Raw genomic sequence first — 24,806 nt, forward strand, 5'->3', positions numbered from 1 at the left:
ATGATGGAGAGTGGTCTAGCTATGACTTCAATAGATTCAATTCAATAGATTATCCAGAGGCAAGTGTTTCAACAAGAATGTCATACCGAGTAGTCGTAGAAACACTGACTGTACTCCAAGAGCAAATGAGCGCTGTTTAGCTGGCACACACCTGTAAAAAAAAAATTGCAGTTTAAGACTCAGTAAGCAAGTTTTAACTGTTCCATTTCTCTGCTTTATGCCTCAGTGAATATGTTTTTTCTTAATAAATTCTTTTAATCTGATAATTGCAGAGGCTTTTAGAAATTCAGTGTGCAGAACAAGCAACTAAAGAAGTTCAGGAGGTGTTTTCACAAAAACATAGAAGCAACTCCTCTAGGTCATCAAGGAATTTTAGATTGAACTAGTTTAACAAAACAGTATAAATAGCAAGCTAGCTTACCAGCAGCACCCTGATATACTGCTGAATATTTTTTCCACAGGTTCACCAAGGATTTAAGGACAGTCCTAGAATGCAATCCTGAGCTACTATTCCTAAAGAACCAGTACATGAATTGAGACTAGGCTTCAGCACAGCACAAGATGTTGTATTTCCCATAACTTTTATACAACCTTTTCCCCAGGCACATAGCCTAGAGAACAAACAGAGGGAACTGTTTGAGGGACAGTGTGCTAGTGAAGTCCTTTGGTCTGTCATCTCTTTAGAGATGGAGAGTGGAGAACCATGTGACAGCAAAGATGCAAGGGTTATTGATGTGTTAGAAACCACAGAAGCACCTGAGTATGTTCACACAGGAATAAGGGCTTCTCCCCCCAAAAAGGTGGCAGGATCAATAGCTCAGCTGAACTGCACACACTCCAATTCATGCAGCATGGGCAAACAGGAAGAGCTGGAAGCCATTGCACAGCAGGAAAACAACGACATAGTTGCCATTATGGAAATATGGTGGGATGATTCACACAACTGGAGTGTTGCAACAGATGGCTGTAAACTCTTCAGAAGGGAAAGGCAAGGAAGGGGCCACAAGGCAGACAGCATGGTGGGAGTCTGCAACAGACCAACCCATCAGATTCAAGAAGCAGATGAAATATTCTATAAGCAGCTGAGAGAAGTCTCATGATCACTAGCCCTTATTCTTGTAGAGGATTTCAACTTGCCAGATGCCTGCTGGAAATACAACACAGCAGAGAGGAAACAGTCTAGGAGATTCCTGGAGCATGTGGAAGATATCTTCCTGACACAACTGGTAAGTAAGCCAGCTAGGGAAGGTGCCCTGCTAGACTTGTTCATGAACAGAGAGGGACTTGTGGGTGATGTGATGGCTGGAGCTTGTCTTGGGCACAGCAATCATTAAACAAAAGAGTTTTTGATTCTTGGTAAAGTATGGACGGGGTCAGCAGAACTACTCTCCGGGACTTCTGGAGGACAGACTTTGGCCTGTTTAAGGCCTGGTTGACAGAGACCCTTTAGAGGCAGTCCTGAAGGGCAAAGGAGTCCAGGAAGGCTGGACATTCCTCAAGAAGGAAATCTTGAAGGTGCAGGAGCAGGCCAAACCCATGTGCAAAAAGACAAGCTGGTCAGGAAGATGACCAGCCTGGCTGAACAGACAGCTTTGGCTGGAACTCAGGGAAAAAAAGGAGAGTTTATGACCTTCAGAAGAAGGGGCAGGCAACTCAAGAGGACTACAAGGATGTCATGAGGGTATGCAGGGAAAAAATTAGAAGGGCTAAAGCCCAAGTAGAACTTAATCTGGCTACTGCTGTAAAAGACAACAAAAAATGTTTCTATAAATACATTATCAGCAAAAGGAGGGCTAAGGAGAAACGCCATCCTTTATTGGATGAAGGAGTGGCACAGTGACAAACGATGAGGAAAAGTCTGAGGTCCTTAATGCCTTCTTTGCCTCAGTTAAAGAACAGTAAGACCAGTTCTCCAGTAACTAGGCCCCTGTGCTGGAAGACAGGGAGCGGAATGAAGCTCCCATAACCAAGGGGAAATGGTTAGCAACCTGCTACACTACACCACTTAGACATAAACAAATCTATGGGCTGGATGGGATCTACTCAAGGGTACTAAGGGAGCTAGTGGAAGTGCTCACCAAGCCACTTTCCATCATTTATCAGCAGTCATGGCTAACTAGGGAGGTCTCAGTTGACTGGAGGTTAGAAAATGTGATGCTCATCAATAGGAAGGGCTGGAAGTAGGATTCAGGGTACTACAGGCCTGTCAGTCTGACCTCAGTGCTGTGGAAGGTTATGCAGCAGATCATCTTGAGTACCACCACATGGCATGTACAGGACAACCAGGGGATCAGGCCCAGTCAGCATGGATTTATGAATGGCACGTCCTTCCTTGACTAACCTGATCCACTATGACAAGGTGACCCACTTAGTGGATGAGGGGAAAGGCTGTGGATGTTGTCTACTTGGACTTCAGTAAAGCCTTTGACATGGTTTCCCACAGCATTCTCCTGCACAAACTGCCTGCTTATGGCTTAGATGAGTGTACTTTTCACTTGGTAAAAATGGATAGATGGCCAGGCCCAAGGAGTGGTGGTAAGTGGAGTTAAATCCACTTGGTGACTGGTCACAATTGGCATTTCCCAGGGCTCAGTACTGGGGCCAGTTCTGGTTAACATCTTTATCAGTGATCTGGACAAGGGGATTGAGTGCACCCTCAGTCAGTTTGCAGATGACACCAAGTTAAGCAGCAGTGTTGATCTGCTTGTGGGTAAGAAGGTTCTATAGAGGGATCTGGACAGGCTGTATCAACAGGCCAAGGCCAATTGTATGAGGTTCAGTAAGGCCAAGTGCCAGGTCCTGCACTTGGGTCACAACAACCCCATGCAACACAACAGGCTTGAGGAAGAGTGGCTGGAAAGCTGCCTGGCAGAAAAGGACCTAGGGGTACTGGTCAACAGTTAGCTGAACATGAGCCAGCAGTGTGCCCAGGTGGCCAAGAAGGCCAATGGCATCCTGGCCTGTAGCAGAAATAGTGCGGCCAGCAGGAGTAGGGAAGTGATCCTTCCCCTGTACTCGGCACTGGTGAGGCTGCACCTTGAATACTGTGTTCAGTTTTGGGTCCCTCACTACCAGAAAGACATTGACGTGCTGAAGCATATCCAAGGAAGATCAAGAAAGCTGATGAAGGGTTTAGATTAAAAGTCTTATAAGGAGCAGCTGGGAGAACTGTCATTGTTTAGTCTGGAGAGAAGGAGGTGAGGGGAGACCTTATACCTCTCTACTACCACCTGAAAGGACATTGTAGCGAGGTGGGTGTCAGTGTCTTCTCCCAAATAACAAGCTATAAGACAAGAGGAAAAGGCCTTAAGTTGTGCCAGAGGAGGTTTAGATTGGATATTAGGAAATATTTCTTCTCCAAAAAAATTTGACAAGCTGAACAGGCTGGCTAGGGAAGTGGTTGAGCCACCATCCCTCATATGATATTTAGAAGACCTGTAGATGTGGTACTTATGGACCTGGTTTAGAGGTGGACTTGGCAGTGCTAGGTTTACAGTTGGACTGGATGATCTTAAAGGTCTTGTCCAACCAAAAAGATCCTATGATTCTATTTCTTACAATTAATCAGTTCTGGCCTAAACTATGCAAATCTATATATAGAGTTAACAACTAGTAGAATTTACCTCCTTACCTCCTACTCATTTCTTTCAGATACTTCTCTAGCAACAAACGTTTTATCCTGACAGTGTCTTAGAGATACTGTAAAGATTATATACAACCTGACTTACTTAATTTATACAATTTAGTTTCAGGACTGTTTTATTTGATGATCTGTATCATTGAAGCACTGACAGTGCTAAAAAAACCCCAATATTTAAATATTCAGGAGTTATTCCCTCATTCTGGAGTATGTATGAGGATTAGCCATAGAAAAATATCCAAGATGAACAGTTATCAGCAGTCATTGTTAGGATATCCCTTACCCATAAAGGCAGGGAGGAAAAAGAATTAGTTTTGGATAGTGTGGGTGGTAATTTCCAGTACTAGAACACTGTCACAAACACATGGGTTCACACTTGAAGTTGCACAAAATAGGTCCACTGAAAAAATATTGGAATACACTGTAGTAACTTACCTCACATTTAGCTATTTAAATTAGTTTTTGCACATTTAGTCCTCTCTTCCATAAAAACTCTCACCATTTCAGTTGAAGTGTACAATGCTTCAAAATTCCAAATGTTATTGCTTAGAATTATCTAAATAAAACTATGTCAGTTTAGTTATTAAGATAATGCAACACTTCTGCCCTTACACTAATATGACAAGTTGTTAACCCCAGATTTACACCAGTCTTGAAGAGCAGGTTACTACAAAGCACTGTTGCAGTGTATCACTCCCCTCCCCAACCCTCGCCTAGAAAGTTGGAAAAAGAACATCTAATCACACCCTCCCAAAGTATTAGGTGTGTACTGTGTGTACGCCTATACATCATGAACATTTTCTCTCTAGAATTATTAGAGGTACAAGTCAGATATCAACAGGAGGTGAAACAGTTCTACTTTCAGAATGAGGAACATGTATTTAAAAAAATATGTGGCTTTATGCATGTGAGTTTCACCACTTTGAAAGACAGTCAAACTACTGTTTAGCAGCCACATATGTGCTCTCACGTTTTATATTAATAACTACCATACAACATCAATATCATATGAAAGGTAGTCTACAGTTCTTGACAGAGTACAGTTTTGCAAGTCAGAACTCTGAACCGAGACACAAATCAAAGGTTGAGATTATGAGACCTATTGCTATTTTGTTCTTTTCTTGGTACAATTCGAAATCCTTGCAGTACCAATACACAGGCTAGTTGAACGTTTTCTTCATCCAAGCACATAGATGTGCTTCTTCCTTTGACTAAAACAATCAGGAGTGCTCCCATAAAACAGAGACTTTGCTACAAGTAGGATTTTTTTTTTTTTTTTTCCCAATAGACTAAAACAGTGTCTACTAACTAAATGTAATTACAGAGATAGCAAACAGTGGTATGGCTGTTGTCTGTTTCAAGTACTGCCCGCTTACTATGTAAAGTACTAAAACAGGAAATCCTTTGCACATTGGTTTGAGTGACATTCCAAAGCAAAACAAGTTAGAGTATTTCATTGAACTGAGTTTTCACAAGAATGATACCTACTTCTTAGCTCAAAAAACATACCTGAGAATGGCCACAGTTGTTGGAGTAACAGCCATAAAAGTAAAAACAATAGCAAAAAAGAAGAAGGTCAAGAATGAAGGTAAAAATGTACATCGTGTTGGACATTTCCCAGGGATAGCTTCATAGAAAAGTCCTTCTGAATCATTTTCTCTTTTTGGTTTCCCAATACAGGAACAGTTGCGGTATGCCTACAAATAATTTATAAAACAAAATTTAGCTCTAAGAATGACACTAAGTGACACTAATATGGTAGATGTTCTTTGGGTCTGCATCACATTGAATACAAGAATAAACCCTGACTTTACAATACAGTCCATTTTCTGATGATCATATGACACTGTAAGCCTCATTTTTAAAACTGGTTCAGTAGAATTTGACTAATTCAGCTCACCTGAGCAAAAATTATTTTTGGTTTTGTGATCTAAAAACACAAGGATCACCTCTATTTTATGTTGAGCAAGTTTTTAGGTACAAGTATAAACAACTTTAAAACTAAAGATTTTAGAATTCAAGGAACAACCATATTTTAGCACATATACACCAAACAGAAATACCACAGAGTAAGCCTTGAAATGCTAGCCTTTGCACTTGAATCTTATTACAAACCAGTGCAGATAATGCCAGTTACTGTTTACAATTGAGAAAGGGCAAGCTGAAGTGTTCAAACTACGATTTTTTTTAATATCGATATACATAAAATTTTTGGCAAAATATAATTTTCAAATAAATCACTCTTTGAAAGTGTTAAACACCATGGAGAGTGTAAAGGGTTGGAGGAAGGGAGGAAACTTCCCATTTCTCTTTCACCATAAGAGACTGGTTTCATTTGCAAAGTGAAACTTCTGAACAAAGGGTAGCCAGAAGCTTTGGCTGCCTTACAGCAGATCTCTTAGATGGCTCTCAGAAGCAATTTTTACAATACTGAAATAAGCTGATGTTAACTGTTACCTAGTTTATTAACCAAAACTGCTAATTATTTCTGTACAATTTAAAAGTTAAATAACTTTAACTGTCTTGACTACTAAAAATTGTTTCTTGAACAGGGCTCATTCTTTAGATTCACATCTACTTCAGCAATTATTTTCTCAAGCCTTATTCTTCAAGCTTAGTTAATACATGTCCAGTTAAAACAGTAGCAGAACAAACTGGAAACCACAACAGTTCACATTCTTCAGAGATGTTGGCAAGTCCCAGATCACCTGGTTTGACACTCTTGACTATAAACAGGCTGGTTTTTACACTGCCCTGCGCTTGACAGGAAGAGAGGTGAGCTCTACTCTTAAGACTTAAGCATGAAAGAACAGAAGCAATGTTGAATTGCTTTTGTAAGCAGATGAACAAATAGAATAGTTTTATGCTCTTCAATTAAATCCACTCGTTTGGTTTTAAAGAAAAAAAAAGTGTTAAGTTTTTATCAGTAACTAGCAGTCTCCTACACTGTCTTATAGATAATACCTCCTCTCCTTTACCACTGCCCATTTCTAATATATAAAGTCTCCAGAGGTTCAGCTTGGTTCAGCTTGCCTACTTTTAGGACTTCCTACACTCCTCTCACATCCCTGCTCAAGAGTTTATTGTATTAGTAGAGACAAGCACTGAAAGTCTCTCAGTTCTGAGAAGGTTCAATAATAACCAGTCACTTTCATGGCTTACCATTCCTGCATCAGTGGCAACTGACATTCAAGGTTTGGAAACTCACAGAAGCAGGTTGCCATGCATACAATAAACATTACATTATGCTTAAAGATCGAGACAAGAATTGCAGTTTAATGTTGAGGCAGTAGCCAATTTCTGCTTTTCTAATTGTCACTTCTATTTAAAGTGCATTCAGGTTTAATGTATTTTCAGCCTTAGAAAGTTTAGTAGAAGTAACATTTTCAACATGACACTGTACAAGTGAGAAATATATTGTGACGGACCAATAAACCCACACAATGGAAGAAGTCCCAGAGGAAACAGGAAAAGGTGACCTACCCACAAAGGTCATGGAATAGTGCAGGCTGTGAGTGACCACAACTGTTGCAAAGAAACATCCTCTGACATCCATTATGTCAGCTGAGTGGATCAACTGGTGGTGTAAATGTTTCTTCCAGAGTTCATCAAGAGTGTGAAAGCCTCTCCAAGTTAACAAGACCAGCATGGGAAGAGTGTGGCTCAGCCCAAGGTATTAGAAAACCCCCCAAAAAACAGACAACTTACAGAATAATTCCAAAGACAGCAGTGAGCTTGAGCTGACTTCAACACACATACAGCTTCCCAACAACTGGGGAGGCGCAACATTGTGACAGTGAGCACGTTATAGACACCAGTAATAGGAACCATACTGGTATTGTGACTGAACTGTGTATTGTAATTTCTGTATTTTGCTAAGCATAACTTACATGTATACTGTGTTTTCAGTATATTTTGTATCACTCTGCTAAACCAAAATCCTGTGTAACATCAATTGTCATCAAATAAATTCTATATTAAACATTACACCCTCCATAAGTGGAATATCTAAAAACACCTAGTCAGAGTATTGGACTCTTGACACATACCAACATTCATCCTACTTAGACACATGTTTCCAATCCACACTATTTTTTCCGGTAGTAACTACCACTTAGATTCAGAAATACTGCTATTTCCTATCAAACTAAAGGAAGAATGTTTTTGATATAGAATGCATTTTGCATGAAATCAGAACAGACTATGTCAACTATCTTCATAGCATAAAGTACCTTTTTCACGTTGTTAAAATGATGTGATGAACATCCTGCAAAACAGGGAGAAAAGTACTGGACTTCGTCTCTGCCACAAACTGGGTAGTATATAGAACGCAAACATCTGCAGTTAGCATTGCATGGCGCTGTTAAGTTATATAACATGCCTGTTCTGAAAGGTAAAAGTTAATAGGTTTTTAATAAATTAATTTAAAACCAGCAGATATATAAATAAGTAATGCAGTATTTATAGGACAATAAGTCTCAAAATATTCAATTCAGGTGATTTATGCACCTAATTTTTTTTTTTTTTTTTTTTTTAAGCCATGTTCCTAGTATTTACAACTCTAGAGTAAATTCCCTCTTATTCTGTACCTAGTTCAAGGCCAGGTTGGATGAGGCTTCGAGCAACCTGGTCTAGTGGAAGGTGTCCCTGCTCATGGCAGGGGGGTTGGAACGAGGTGGTCTTTAAGGTCCCTTCCAGCCCTGATTGATTGATTCTATGATTGATTCTATGATTGATTCTATGATTGATTCTATGATTGATTCTATGATTGATTCTATGATTGATTCTATGATTGATTCTATGATTGATTCTATGATTGATTCTATGATTGATTCTATGATTGATTCTATGATTGATTCTATGATTGATTCTATGATTGATTCTATGATTGATTCTATGATTGATTCTATGATTGATTCTATGATTGATTCTATGATTGATTCTATGATTGATTCTATGATTGATTCTATGATTGATTCTATGATTGATTCTATGATTGATTCTATGATTGATTCTATGATTGATTCTATGATTGATTCTATGATTGATTCTATGATTGATTCTATGATTGATTCTATGATTGATTCTATGATTGATTCTATGATTGATTCTATGATTGATTCTATGATTGATTCTATGATTGATTCTATGATTGATTCTATGATTGATTCTATGATTGATTCTATGATTGATTCTATGATTGATTCTATGATTGATTCTATGATTGATTCTATGATTGATTCTATGATTGATTCTATGATTGATTCTATGATTGATTCTATGATTGATTCTATGATTGATTCTATGATTGATTCTATGATTGATTCTATGATTGATTCTATGATTGATTCTATGATTGATTCTATGATTGATTCTATGATTGATTCTATGATTGATTCTATGATTGATTCTATGATTGATTCTATGATTGATTCTATGATTGATTCTATGATTGATTCTATGATTGATTCTATGATTGATTCTATGATTGATTCTATGATTGATTCTATGATTGATTCTATGATTGATTCTATGATTGATTCTATGATTGATTCTATGATTGATTCTATGATTGATTCTATGATTGATTCTATGATTGATTCTATGATTGATTCTATGATTGATTCTATGATTGATTCTATGATTGATTCTATGATTGATTCTATGATTGATTCTAATTTTGGTGTTATTATTGCTTCTATAATTATTCCTATATTTTCCATTCACAAAATAGATTATGAAATCCTGTGTCCCGACCCAATTCTTACATCATCTTCTCTCCCACACACTTATACACTTGAATTTGTTCAATTTACAGTTTTAAGAAAGAAATTAAACATGATTAAAATCAGGATTTGTGTTCTTTATTCTACTGATCATATTTTAAAGTTTTTTTTCTTTTTTGGACTCAAGTCCAGTTGCATGCCTACTGCATTTTTACTACTTTTAACACTGCTATGCAGACAACTAAGATTATTCTAGCACCAAGACAACTGCATGTGTTAAATGCAGAGTGCCATGACATACAGAGTGCTATTACACCAAAAGGACCTTAAAGATTTTCTCTGGCTGCTTAGGGACTAACTAATGAAGAACAGAACTTAATTTAACTCTTGCTTACTATAACTACTCTCAATTTAGGCATTTACTTCCAGTACAGCCAATATTACGGTTGCATTTGAAGTAGTTCCACTATAGTATTAGTATGCAAAATCAGTTTGGGATGGGGGAAGACCTTCTTAAGACATAATTGGAGAGAATAAAAATACCCTTTGATTTTCTAATAGTAATGCATGTAATAGGTAAAGAAGCTTCACAGCTTAAGAGTTTAGTCATCTTAAACCAGGATACTGACCCTGCAAGTAGTTTAAATATTGTACTGCAAACTGAAAAGTCCAGATTCATTACCTAAAAGTCAGATTTCTTCAAGACAATTTAAGATGGTCACAAATACTAAGAGGAGAAGTAATTTATCTAGGAATTAAGCTGATTAATTACATAAAATTCAAACTGCACATGAAATATTAGGGATATAACTACCTATACACTTGGTTGTAGTACAGCTGAAGTCTACAAAGTTAATTAGTTTATTCTTCATACATACAGGAATCAAAGTTCATTTCTCCTAGCCTAATGCACTACAGTGCACCATAAGCAAATTCATTAATCACAGCTTTGTTCATACAGTGACTTGTTAGCCTACGAGTTATGTCAAGCCTAGAAGTATTAATCAATTCAACAGCAACATTTGTCCTGGTTACATGTGCAGACAATGTCTTTCTTCCCTGACCTGAAAAGAGGCACTGGACCTTTACTTATGCATGGTCAAAAAATATTAAAACAGAAGAAACAGTTCAGTGTATATAAGTCCTATGAAATAGAACTTCTTGTTTGAACATCACTTGTCTAAAGAAGCCTAGTATACAAGACCATTAAATGGTCCTTAAAAGCCTACAGGTTGGGTTTTTCTTCACAACAAAACAAGGAATCCCAGAGACTTGGAATGAACAGCACTACAGAGATAGTTACTGCATTTCTGTTCCTTCAAGTTTTCAAGGAAATACTGGGCAAAAGAATTCAGCAAAAACAATTATTTGAAGTGTTTCACAGAATCACAGAATGTCAGGGATTGGAAGGGACCTCGAAAGATCATCTAGTCCAATCCCCCTGCTGAAGCAGGAACCTAAACGAAATTACACAGGAAGGCGTCCAGGCGGGTCTTGAATGTCTCCAGAGAAGGAGACTCCACAACCTCCCTGGGCAGCCTGTTCCAGTGCTCTGTCACCCTCACTGTAAAGAAGTTTTTTCTCAAGTTTAAGCGGAACCTCCTGTGTTCCAGCTTACACCCATTGTTCCTTGTCCTATCGTTGGGCATCACTGAGAAGAGCCTGGCTCCAAGGACAACAGGAAGAGCTTCTTCTTTAAATACATAGTGTTTACTATGCAAAGTAAACCATATTAGTTCTGCTTATAGCTTAATTTAGTAAGAGTTACTACAAACAATATACTTTGTTCACTAACATGAAGTCAAAAGTGATCCTGTACTCATATGGTTCTGGTACTACACATACAAAAGCTTACCTTCCCACCTCCGCCACCTCCAGGCTATTTTTCAGTAGAAAGAGAACACTTGCCATGAAGGATTTCTTCAAAGTCTCCACAAAAATGAATCTGCATCAATTTCCAAGTCACCTCTCAGAGCACTCTCACAATTTATTTTTTCAGAATTATTTGTTCAACAGCATAAGCAGGAGTTAAACACGTGGTTACTCTTCCACATGCTTATAAATTTGTTAAAGCCACTACTATGTATTTTAGTTGTTTATTCCTTCATGGAAAGCAGTTTCAGAACTGGAACTACGTTAGTGCCACTAACTATTCTGATGCAGGTCATATGTCCAAACTATAGTCCAACATGTAACAGTGAATTAGATAAAGTTGAACATCTTTTTCTAATGGATACTGGGTGGAAAGAGTTATTTCAGGATTGGTTAACTCCAAATTGCTGTAGACAAGAGGTCTTCAGCAAGAGTTAAACTACATAACTGCCAAAGTTACACAAAACTATTAAATACAAGTTAACTGCATATAACTTAAGACAAAAATCAATTCAGTTGTACCTTTTGTCAGCTGCTTATTATCATAAGACCTATTACAGAAATATGGAGAGCTTCCCATATTATTTCCTGTACAACCTCTTCAGTATTCAATTGCTACATACAGCTTCTTTTGCCCAATATATAACTAAATTCTCCATCCTAGTTTTCACAGTTCTGAAGTTCTCACAGTAATCTTACAACTAGCATTTTTTCAGACACTGAAGCAATGCCATGTTTTAAGCATCAAATGTCAACACTAGTCTTTGAATACACTGTCAATTTATACAGCAAATTGTAAAGAGGGAATGAGAAAGAGTGGTACATAGGGCTTTAAGGACTTTTCTTTAAGTCACCAGTGTATGAAATTTGTTTTATTAGTTTTTTTAAGCCTTCTGGAAAAAAATTCAAATGAATGGTTAAGCTATCATGGCATTAAATTGCTGCTCTATTAGAGAACTGGTAGCCTGATTGCCTTCAGTCACTACTGCCTCCAAGCCCTCTGAATTTCTGTTCTGTTAACCTGGAGTTATTTTATTGTTTTCACATTTACTTAACTGAGAGATATGAAAAATATCTGATTAGCCTTTCATGTCAGTCTTGGCATTTTTGGGAAAATTTTGTAATATTTGTCAGTTATGTTTATATCGCTGATTACCTTAAAATACCTAGGAAAATTAGTAGCTTTCATGTTCTATGATATTTGCACACTTGGTTGCCCCCCTGAGCAATATGTGATTTTCCTGTATTCTTCTAATTGTTATATGTTCATTTTAAGTCAGTCAAAAAGACAAATATCAAGTGAAGAAACCACATAAGCCTAACTGCTTATCAGATGTTTATCATTTTTTCCCTAGAACTATTAACAATTTGCATGTGCATTAGAGGCTACAAAACCAATTCCCACCCCCAACACATCTGCACTTTCATGATGCACTTCATGCTATTGTGTCAGTAAAGTGCAAAGACTCTCTTCCCCACCCTATTTAGGTTCAAATGCCTTTTTATGCATTGGAGCATAATTTGTAGATTCTGCTTCTGAAGAAGATAGTGGCACCTTACCCTTTTGAGGGATTTTGGGAAAACAAAGAAGTATTGGTAAGTTATTCATACCACTCATGCTAAAGATTTTTTTCAAATGGCAGCTAGCAGTTCCTAGCTACCAGCCCACTAGAGTTATATTGCACAACAGCATCTGGCCCTTTGGCAGACTCTCAAACAGCTGGAGTTGCCTCTGGCTCTGTGAATTCATGACAGAGTAGCCAACCACTTAAGAGCACAGTTTTGGCACAGCTAGCTGCCATCCTCCTGCTTTTAAGCACTGCTCATGCTACAGAACTATGTACTATTTAAAACTATGAGAACTGAGGCATAATCTTATAGTGAATTCCTTAATAAGGCTTGACTGGACATTTTATACAACATAGTGCCTATACTGGTAATTTGATCACATACATTCAATATTGAAGTTCTAAAAGTGGACCTAGAAATCCACTCTCTAAAGATAGCAATCCTTGCAGATACTTATTTTTCACCTTGCTTTGTTTTTACTGTCACTTTTCTGACTTTTTTCCCCACTGCCATACTGGTTTCCAGAGTAACCTCTAGGAAGAATATTGATCCTAGAGTTTTTTTATTACAATTACTACAGATATCTAAAAATGAGTGATAGATTGCATTCTCATTAGGAATGAGAATTGCATTATTTAAAAGAATGAAAAATACATATTGTTTAGAGAAGTCATTCCTATATATCCTAGCCAAGAATATTTTGAAATATGTTTCAGTTAACCGTGTTACTCCACTCACTTTATTCTTCAACTGGCATCACTGAGCTATGCTCTCTTTGCATTAAATTTCTACCTCTATCAGTCATTTTACCAGAAAAAAATAAAGCCTCCTTTGTAAATGGAGACTAGATGTGCTAGAATCTGATGCTACAATAATGTCTTTATACTTCTAAGGAAAAATTTGCAATCATTTTAAGTTGCAGTGCACCTCAGTGCTTTCTCATTAAATTGTTGGACATAGCAGACTCCTTCCAAGAAAAAACTGCACAGATTGTCAAGAGTTGGTTAATAAAACAAGATACAAAAGGCACATTACTTCTTCAGAGATACTAAATTACCTGAAATCAATACCATGGCTACCACACCTAGAATGGTTACAAAAGCTGGGAAATTTTTTTGTCAAGCAGGTCCAGTCTGCTCAGAACATTTTGCAGGCAATGTATCATTATGTTTTGGGGCTGTTCAGCCTGGAAAAGAGAAGGCTTTGGGGAGACCTTATAGCAGCCTTCCAATACTTGAAGTGGGCCTACAAGAAAGCTGGGGAAGGACTTTTCATAAGGGCACTTAATGACAAAACAAGGGGAAATGGCTTTAAGTTGAAAGAGGGCAGGTTTAGATTAGATATTAGGAAGAAGTTCTTCACTGTGAGGGTGGTCAGACACTGGCCCAGGTTGCCCAAGGAAGTTGTGGATGCCCCCTCCCTGGAAGTGTTTAAGGCCAGGCTGGATGAGGCTCTGAGCAACCTGGTCTAGTGGAAGGTGTCCCTGCTAATGGCAGGGGGGTTGGAACTGGATGATCTGTAAGGTCCCTTCCAACCCAAACCATTCTATGATTCTGTGTTTTCTTAATCATCCATTATATAAAGATACCAAGGACAAGGTTTTACAGTTCCACAAAACATATCAGTTTCATACATCAAGCTAAAATGGGACACGTGTAAAGGTTTCGTATTCTGTGATGTAGCTTATATATTTTACATTAACACCAAACCCAAGAGTGCATTAAAATATATTTACCCATTGTATGTTTCAGAAACACCTGCGAAAGGTTCATTCCCACATTTAGCAAATAAAAACACTGTGTGTAATAGCAAGGCCACTGAACAAGTGCCTATTATGAATTTGATTATGCTTCTGCAATCCATTTTGCACTTGGAAACCAAGATGCCACTTATGATTTGGCCTAGTGCTGCTGCTGGAATTAATACAAGCCCTAGAGGAAAACAAGACATCATAGATTACACAAAAATGCAAGATAATTAGTGAAGCAATTTAGAGTCTATATTAAGAAAAAAAAAAAAAATCACAACAGTTACCTGTATCTTAAGATGTAGTCCACGTGATGTCATTTTCAAACCAGCCTACCAATCTGTTGGCATAAGTAATTTATTCCACCCTTATATTATCTTTAGCCTTTCCAGAAGTTCAACTTGACAGCATAATTTAGAGTTGTCAAAAACCCAAGTTCAACTCAGCAAAACTAGATTACTTAACATACTGGGCAGGAATCTCTGAACACCAGTAAGTCAATTTATGAAAACAGAAAATGCTCTTTCATTGCTTCAGTGGTTTGTTTTTGGTTGTTTGCCCCCCTCCCCCCCCATCACATATCCATGTTCTTTGTTATACATTTATGTTATGAAGTTTTTAATAAGAGAACATACTCACTAATATACAAGAGATAGCACAAGACACATAAGGCATCTGCAGAAAGATTTTAAAAGTCTAGATCAGTGGGTCAATTTTCATTGTCATAGTCCATAACGATTTAATGCTAGTCCATAACGATTTATCCTCTTTGCTCTATTAGGACTCTAGAGACATAACTGAGTATTCTTATATGGCTAATCTCAGTGTAACTTGCATTGACTTGAAATAGTTGTTTTTAAAGATAGTTCAGATACAGTGGCAAAACTGCACAGGCCACAGACAGCCACAGTCAAAGGCAGTTTAAATAGTTAACATGCTCACTGATAACACTTAGACTAGCTAGCTCAGATACAGCTACCTTTCAACGTTAGTGTAGGCATTTCTTTAAATCTGTACACTTGATTAGCTCTATCAATATTTTGAACTCAAATTAAAAAGAAATTCAAACAAGGTTTATACAGAAAAAAAGGAACATTCAGTTTTCCACTTCACTGCTAATTACTGTTTAACAGTTGAGCACATATTCCAATGCATTTCTATGTAAAACTTACATTGTTTTGAAACAATGATGTCTGAATAGTGATGGTACTATCTAGTATTATCCAGGGGAGTTAGTCATACAGAAAGTCTCTCCCAAACATATTTATCTTGGAAAAAGAGCACTTCAACTAACATATGCTTGTATTGCACCACTATACAGCTGAAGTAATTTAGGAAGACATGTTCCAGAAATATTAAGTCTGCCATATTGCAAGCATCTGTTGGCCTATCTGCCTTGATCTGGTTGTTCTTCAAAAGTACTTGTGTCAGAGTCAATCATGTGATCCTCTGATGTACAAGAGTACAGCTCTTCCATCAGATTTTTCTATTTGTTTCTCCAATACTCTGCTTTTCATAACCTTCCCCTGTTCAACCTACTACTGAGGAAAATCCAGTAGTGTTACCCTCCAAGAATAAGACTAGGATGAATTTCAACAGCACCCTAAATTCTCATTCTACTTTGAATATGAGTATCAAATCTTTTGAACTTACAGACTAGAAGTAGCTTTGCACCACTGATGAACTAAGTACCAGGGTTTTCATAGGGCAGGCAAGGATAACATAAAAATACTATTTCTATTGTGAAAACTGCATTTCATATAAGTATACTCACAAATATCTCAGACGAACACAAGATGCCTATACAGACTTCCACCTAAAATGTTAATGAGGTTGTCCAGCACAACATATTTAAGATTTAAAATTAAAAGCCACATTACCTCCAAGAGTTGCTGAAAAACTTGATGTCTTTCCAAACTGATTTTCTATAAACTTTGGTAGAAATGTTGCAAAGCCAGTGGCAACTAAAGCTTCTGAAGAACTGGCTATTATTAGACTCATAAGCACTGGATTCTTCAACAATATCTATGGCAGAGGGGGAATTAACATAACACTCAGGACATTATTTCATTGTAGTACCCTGTAAAAAGTCACTATATTTAAAGTAGCTACTCTCAAGAACTTTATTAATATGCTATTCTAGCTTTAACAATCTTAAGCATCAACAAAATGAATATGCATTAAATTATCAGTAGCACTGGAGACCACCCTTTCACAACACAATAAAGCAGCAATTACCTTTATAAACACTTATGTATTACCTGGAAAAAAAAAAAATCATTTCTCAGAAAATATCAGTTCCAGTAAATTCAAGATTTGCTTACCTGGAGAGCAACGGGAAAGTCTTTAAAACTTTTTCCAATATTCTTGGTCTCAACAAGCACTTCACTTCCGTCATTATGGGTTTCAGAGATTTTTTCAGCCTGGATTTTTGCTGTTCCTAGAAACAGGCATATTTATTGTCAATTAAAACACTCAATACCTGTGCTCTTAAAGTCAGAAAAAGCATCAAAATAAGTGTTTCCTTTCCTTGGGAAAAGGAGACACACATTTTAAGTCTTCTTCAATATTTTGTTGGTACAGATCCATAAAAAGATAAATAATGTCTTGCTGTGGAAAGAAGAATTTGACCAAAAGCATCATACTTCGATTGGAAAGCCTTGGCTGTAAGATAACATCAGGGATATCCTAAGAATTTCAGACTATCCTGAGGTCCATTCAATTTTTTTTTTATTATTATCTTTTTTTAATTAGTCCTCACATTCTCCCTAGTTACCTAACTTCATTGTTTCTTTTCCTCCATCACTTCTCTTTCCAGGTATGCATAGTAAGTTCCTTTAGATGGAGGAATCTCTTCCAGGAGACTTCTAGATAATATCTTCCTGAACAGAAGTTACATTAAAACTATTCTTTTTTGAAAATTGCTCTTTGATTCATGCTTTATTATGCCACCCAAAATGATAAGGCAACAGAGTCAAAGACAACAATGCACAGTCAATTGAATTTCCTTATGATACCTGTTGGGTAACCTATTCCTATTTAAAGCTACACCAGTAGCTTTAAATACACCTATGGGTGCTTCACTTCAAGCACTGTTCAAACTTTGACCATCAGTTTCCATGCTCCACCTGTTTTCAGTCCTACCATACATTATTATGTACACAAGATTCTCCACCTAGCCTATTCAGCTTGTTTCAAAGGCTGCATATTGGAAACAAGGTATTTATCACCAGGTTTTAGCCAAAAACAGTTAACCAAGAAACAGAATCAAAGAGGAATTAATCACTCAGTCCAGCAGTCTATAACCCACAACTGTAAGCAAATCTCTCTTCTAAAGTATCCCAGTATCATTAAGTATTTACCTGGTAGGTGTTTCGGAAAGCAGGAAAAAGGTATTATAAGAAGCCAAATTGAGAAAAAGCATGCAAGAAATGCTATCCACCATGCTCCAAGCCAGCGTGGGTCATCTTGATCCATCTTTGTACTAGAAAAATAATTTGGAAAAATCAGGTTTACCATTCATTAATTCAAATTTGCAATTTTAGATGTCAGCGAGCTGGATTTGGGTTTTTTTAAATACCAATTTAACAGAAAGCCTTTGAGTATTGTCATTTTCTTGTTTTCTCCATGTATTAAGTTTATTGTTTGCTTGTTTAAAGAAGTTGGTTGAAGTTGGTTTGGATAGTAGTACAATTTAGAACATTATTTTTTTAAGAGTGGACTATTACTCAACTAGTAGATTTTCTAGCAAGTTCTTCCCCAGGAGGTAAGTAGAAATATCCTACCCCTTATATTCCACTTCAGAGAAACTTTCTGCACGAGAAATCAGTATTTGCAATCTAACCCTAAATAAGCAACTAATAAAAAGACAAAGCATTTTTTGTTATTCAGCTTCAAAGTAGCCAATATATCAAAAAGCTAACACCAAGTATTTGCACTACAGAGCAACTTTCACGTACAACAGAGTGACTACTCACTGTGGGAAGTAACTCACTTGTTAGAAGCCCTTGTGAATGCAACTTGTTAGCAAGTTAAAGCTCTTGAAAATGCAGTATTTGCCAACCAAAAATACTCACAATTTGTCCTCCTCACATGGAGGAGAGCTGAAGATTTTAATAAGAAATATTAAGTACAGAAAAGAGAAGGCAGAAGACTTGCCTTTCTGGGATCTCAATATCAATATAAATATTAAGTAGCTGCCCTCCTAAGACATAGCCAATAGCAGGACCCAGCAGTGACATGGCATAACCAATTCCTAGAAGAGAAAATATATCAAGTTCACAATACTTTTAAACTATTTCCTATATCAATTTCAGACCAAATGGTTTCTGTAATTCAATCTGTTCTTTCACTGTCATAATTTTGATTACAGCATGTAGAATACAAAATTTGTACTTGTTCCTCAAAAAGAAAACTTGCAGCTCTCATTAAAAGCTGCAAGTCAAAGGTTCAGCAAAAGACACCTCACTGACAGCATCTTTATGCATTATTAGATTGCTTTTTGCATATCTTGTGCCTACAATCACAAGCTAGCTTGTGAAAAAGTTTCTGAAGTGAGGTTGCTACAAGCATCATTGTCCATCTTAAGAACCTACAAATTTATATTTTTATTTTGAGTCTTAACTTGGTTTTTAGATCTGCCAAGGTTCCATTAAAACTTTTGACTGGTATAATATCTGTCACTTGACTTCACCGAGAACTCAATCATATGCACTTCCATTTATTCATAAAAGCCTTAAAATACAAAGCCAGGGCTCTTAACAGCTCCTGACAGTTCTTCACAAAACACATGCTCACCACCCCCCCCTTCAAGCCCACCAAAAAACACACACCAAACAAAAACAAAATAAAAAAATACCAACACAAACTTCAACAGTAACTCAGAATTATAGAGTTGACATATCCTAGGTTTCCCTTTATTTTGGAAATAATGACATGTGCGTAGGACCTTTCCAAGTTAAGTCCACATTCATCCTACAGAACTTCAAACCTAGCTTTGAAAGTGCCTATTTCCTCCTACAGACCATTCAGCTTAAAGTACCATTTGGAATTGCTTAACTTTCATTGGCTTTAGATGTAGATGCCTCAGTTCAGCAAGAGGAGAACAGGCCTCATGAAAACACACCCTGTCTGAGAAGAGAAACTACCAGCTTGATTTGCAAGCTTATAGTCTAAGATGCTAGCAGCTATTTACAGACACTAGCAAAACTTTTAGAGGTTTTCTGCTGTCTTGCACAAGCCTTCTTGAATTAGGCAAAGCAATACAACATATTTTAAATCCCTAATACATTGCATAAAAGCAAGAAAAATAATTAAGGCTTAATGTAGCTACCTGTCCATTCACTTACCCTCTAGTTTTGTTTTATTAGGCAGAATATATTGTTCTTCTGAACTCAGCAATTGTCTAAAGACTACACAAGCATCAGTTTATTGTATTGGTCTGTTACGCTTATGTATGAACACTAACACTATTCTACGTTTTCAGGCCACCTCTTGATCCACTAATCACGCGGACACTCCTAGTTCTGTTCTGTTTATCTCACTGATCTCAGAAAAAAGTGTATCTTCTCTCTCAGTATAAAGAAACAACAAAAATAAAAGCTATCTTTGTTATTTAAGATTTAACATATGCAACTACTGCATTTGTTGGCATCAAATGAAGTAGCTTGCCTGGAACAGTTAAGCAAGAATTGTATGCAAATAGATGATTATTTCAATTTTCAAATACTGATTGTCTGGAAAGCAGTCCAGGAATCTGGGATGCTTTGAATTTCTCCTGCAAGTTACCATTATAGCTAACATACTTTTATCAGCTTAAACCTAAAATTGGGGAAATAGCAAATATCTTCATACCCCCAGAAAACACACTTAGACTGCAATGAACTTGGCAGTAAAAATGCACATAACCCAGAGAACGCTCACTGGAAAAACTAAAAGCCATCACTAAGAATTAGTATTCTGTAGCTTTCAAACAGCTCCAGAGCAAGACAAACTCATTCTCCACGCTTCTAGGCAATCCCTTTACTTTCAATTAAAGAAAGATACTTCCAGTATTTCATCCTGAAGTACCACATGTGTATGTGGCTAAAGAACCAAAGTGATCACATTATGCACAGGAGTGTCCCTGCACTGAGGTGATAGGCTACTGATAGAAGGTAAATAAACAAGACTGTTAAAGGATACAGTAAGGTGTGGCTACTGACCTTATACACAGTAGTTTTCAAGTTTTTGCTACAACTTATTCTGTTATTAACAGGCAGGCTACAATACCCCTTCATCACTTTCAGTTACTGACATGAAAAAACAGCATGAGTGTAAGCAGAAATTAGCCTTATCATGCTCTGCAAAATAACTATTGAAAAGACTTGACACAGCAGACAAATACCCAACTTGCACAGTAACTGATACAGAAACACTTTATGCACATAAGCAAATAATGATGATTGATTTAATCAGAGGAATTAATAAAAAGCATTTTTAAGGCACTACAGTCTATGATCTATCCGTATGGTTTTAAAAGTTACCTATATAAATGGAAGACTTGTGTTTTGGGACACTATCATCAATAAAAGCTGTCCCCAGAGTATATAGAGGAGTTCCTCCAACTCCCAGTAGCAGCTGTCCCAGGATAAAGACATACAGATAGTTGGGAAGTGAAGACTTTGAGGTGGCATTGCAAGTGAAGTTAGCAGAGCTTGTTCCTGGAATTTGACACGTGTCTGAAAGACAGAGACAGCAATTCTGTTACCCAGCTCATCACAGTGCAACTGAAGAAAAAACTGTACTGAAAGCTAAACTATATACAAAGTGCTGCTAGTGCCAGGCTCCCATTTTAATTTTCAGGTCTACTAATATATCTTATACAACAGTGGTCTAACCTTCTACATTGTCATATTCTCCAAAAGAAATACTATCATCGCTTGGTTTTTGTTTCCTTACCAGGAAGGAAAGATGGATGAAATAGCCTTATTGAAACATTTTGGCTTGTTGAAAGCATTATTGACCAGATGTATGCAAAAAACTGACAAATAGTCATTCAACAGGTTAATGACTACTCCTAGGCAACAGACATATCATTTTGTTCTTGCACCTGATAATGATTCTGAGGAGCACTAGCAACAACTTTCATTCTTAACTGACAGAGAATCCTGAATAACCTGAGGAAAGCTGGACTGCTGGAAAGGAAAGTGCAGTTGTCAGTCACAAGAAAGGTAATTCTCCTTTCTCAAATACTGTTTTGAGAAGCATTTCCTTAAAAAAAAAAAAAAAAGTAACACAAAAAACGCAACACACAAAACCTTGAAAAACCACACCACTATCTCTCAGAGCACACACTGACATATCTCCAGGATGAGAAGTTCATGTAAAGCCTCTGTACTTGTCTACACACATTCACAATGAGGAAAGCAGAGGTAGAACTGCCTAAGGCTGTGCCTGCTCCCGTAAAGTTTGGCACCAGGAGGAGGGAAGAGAACAGAGGAAGTGAAGACAAGGAGCATGTTTTCTCTTCTCCTCCCTCTTGCTATCATGCACTTCTAGTAGCAGACAGGCCCAAGTGACAAGATCAAAAATAGGAACATGGTTCTTTCCATGTTTTTCCACAGAAGAACATACAATCCTAGTGAAGAGGATAAAACCACCAGTTTGGTGGAAACAAGCCATACTTAGAAAATACAAGAAAACACCCTTCACATTAGATGAGTAAACTCATTAATTCTCAATTCTTCACTGCAAAATTATTGCATCATTTTTCTCATGTCCTTTTACATTTAAGAACACTTTTTACTTGAGCAAACAAAGAGAATGTTTGTCCTTGCTTTGGGCGGCTCACAGGACACAAAAACCAAGGAAGTACTTGCCACACAGCAGATATTTAAAGATAAAGGCAATGTTATCATAAATGCATCCATGGGTTTTATCATGCCTTTTTTCAGAAGGAACAGCACCATAGTGGTGGTAGAGGCATGTAGTCACACAACAGGTGATTCAGTGCTGTTGCACAGAAACTGGCCAATATAGAGTGATGGGAAAACTTCACTTCAAGAGGAGGACTCATTAAAATTTTCCTTACTTTAGGAACAATCCTTATTTTAATGCTATACCGAAGCTGCACATGGAACATTTTATTATGAAGCACTACTCTGAAAATTGAAGTTTTTAGAGTATATTTTCCATTTATTGTCAATCTGCTTTCTTTAGCAATATTCATTTTTTCTGCAGGAAACTACATCTCAAATCAGGTTAACTTTGTACTATTTACCTATAGAAGGACACCAGGTCCTACAGTATCTTGTTAACATAGACATGTACAGGACATATATAGAATATAGCTGCAGTTATAAGTTAGCCTCTAATACCTACTGGGCAAGTCTAAAACAGCATTTAGCTAGTTATTTTATTGTAGTACACAAATAATAGTATCTTGTTGAAATCAGAAAACAAGTAATGCCGAGCAAGAAAGTGCCATGAATTATGTTAAATGTGAAAAATGTAGCCTAATTTGAGATCTAGAAATAGCTTAATGAAATAAGCAGATCACATATGGTAATGATAATCAAACTCTGACACACTGTGGTTCTTCATGAATCCCCATCCCCACCCCCAATGTCTCAGTTCAAGTCAATCTCTAAAAGCCTGTGCCATTGTGTAACTAATTGATTATACCCCCTCTCCTTCAGTTTTCTAGCTCTTCAATTTACATGCCTTAGAAAAATTATTCAGACATGGAGATGAGATAAGGTTATCACCCTAGTTTGTTTTCAGAATCATGTAATAAGGTCTAACTACTAGTTACAAGAACCATCAATACGCACTTTAATACAATTATAATAATTTCATTTGCGTCAGCAATCAGATTTTTTTTTTAAGTCAAAAAGTACACATGGACCATATTTCATGCTTCCAAGAAATATTTTAAAAGCAAAGACAACTTACAACAAAACTATGGTATTAGTTTGAACCGACATAAGTCAAAACTGCCATCAAATAAAAGTTTACTTTCTCTACCTCAGTCATTCATGTCATCCCTATCTTGTACAACCAAGGCTGAAGCATATTGGTAAAGTGACACAGGTAAATTCTAACCTGGATTAGATACACAAGCTTATTGCTGTGGTCATAAGAATGGTGGAGAGAGCAGGCACTGACTTTTACATGGTCAGGAAAGTCTAACTGAGAAACTAAGCTCTGGGAGAAGTTTAAGATGCATGGTTGACCATTTTTAATTACCTTTTCTCATTAAACTTGTTTTCCCCTCTAAAAGTCAGTGGATTAGACTTGCATTTTAAAGATTGTATTTCACAGAATCACAGAATAGGGGTTGGAAGGGACCTCAGGAGATCATCTAGTCGAACCCCCCTGACAAAGCAGACTCCCTACACCAGGTTGCACAGGAAAGCATCCAGGCAGGTTTTGAACATCTCTAGAGATGGAGACTCCACAACCTCCCTGGGCAGCTTATTCCAGTGCTCTGTCACCCTCACAGTAAATAAATTTTTCTTTAAGTTTGTCTGGAACTTCTGGTGTTCCAGTTTTTGCCCATTGCCCCTTGTCCTGTCACCAGCCACCATCAAAAAGAGCCCAGCCCCATCCATTTGGCCCCCACATTTCAGATATTTATAGACATTGATAAGGCCCCCTCTCAATCTTCTCTTCTCCAGGCTGAAGAGTCCCAGCTCTCTCAGCCTGTCCTCGTAAGGCAGATGCTTAATATCTGCATTAAAGGCAACACTATCCAACAGAGTTAGTCATAAACCTTCCTGCATGCTTTAATCTAACACATCTACCTTAATCCAAGTTATATAAAGGCCAAAATATTCACAAATACCTAATGCAACATACTAGCCATGAAGGCAGAACCAACTGTGATATGCTTCAGCAATTACATTAATTAGAAGTAAGACAGCTCAAGAAGAGTTTTACTCACATTTTAAACTGCAGCCAGTAGCTGTGGGGTTTTTTGGCTTTTGGGGTAAGGAATAGTTTAAACAGAGTTGTGAGGAGTGAGAAATTAATAACAGCTTGGTTTCCATTCCTTTTTAAACTTAAAAATCTGTCTCCTTCTTCAGTCTTGAATGGGAAAGTCACCCAAAGCTTCAATGAACATGCTGAATGAAGACTAACTTCCTAGTTTCTAAAGGCAGACGTTGCAGTATGACAGAACCTAAGTGGTATACAGAAATAGACGAAGCAGTGTAGACAACAGCAGCCCTATCCATATTTCAACTAATCAGAAAGTCTCTTCAAAGAGCAA

General features: G+C 37.3%; 1 protein-coding gene across 1 annotated transcript in view; it reads right to left on the minus strand.

Annotated features, from left to right (window-relative positions):
• Positions 1 to 86: 86 nt before the first annotated feature.
• The window catches only part of LOC104524594 (solute carrier organic anion transporter family member 4C1), a gene marked incomplete at its 3' end in the record, with an annotated part of 32,947 nt that continues 8,227 nt past the window's right edge, over positions 87 to 24,806 (minus strand). The window contains exons 3-11 of the mRNA XM_010167525.1: positions 21,079 to 21,273; positions 18,713 to 18,809; positions 17,917 to 18,038; positions 16,879 to 16,994; positions 16,435 to 16,579; positions 14,543 to 14,738; positions 7,873 to 8,026; positions 5,150 to 5,337; positions 87 to 151 (exon numbers count right to left, since the gene is read on the minus strand). Coding sequence (XP_010165827.1) covers positions 87 to 151; positions 5,150 to 5,337; positions 7,873 to 8,026; positions 14,543 to 14,738; positions 16,435 to 16,579; positions 16,879 to 16,994; positions 17,917 to 18,038; positions 18,713 to 18,809; positions 21,079 to 21,273 — 1,278 coding nt within the window. The remainder of the gene's footprint in view (positions 152 to 5,149; positions 5,338 to 7,872; positions 8,027 to 14,542; positions 14,739 to 16,434; positions 16,580 to 16,878; positions 16,995 to 17,916; positions 18,039 to 18,712; positions 18,810 to 21,078; positions 21,274 to 24,806) is intronic.

This window comes from Antrostomus carolinensis, unplaced genomic scaffold (genome assembly GCF_000700745.2).
Source record: "Antrostomus carolinensis isolate BGI_N321 unplaced genomic scaffold, ASM70074v2 scaffold6625, whole genome shotgun sequence".
Lineage (NCBI taxonomy): Eukaryota > Metazoa > Chordata > Aves > Caprimulgiformes > Caprimulgidae > Antrostomus > Antrostomus carolinensis.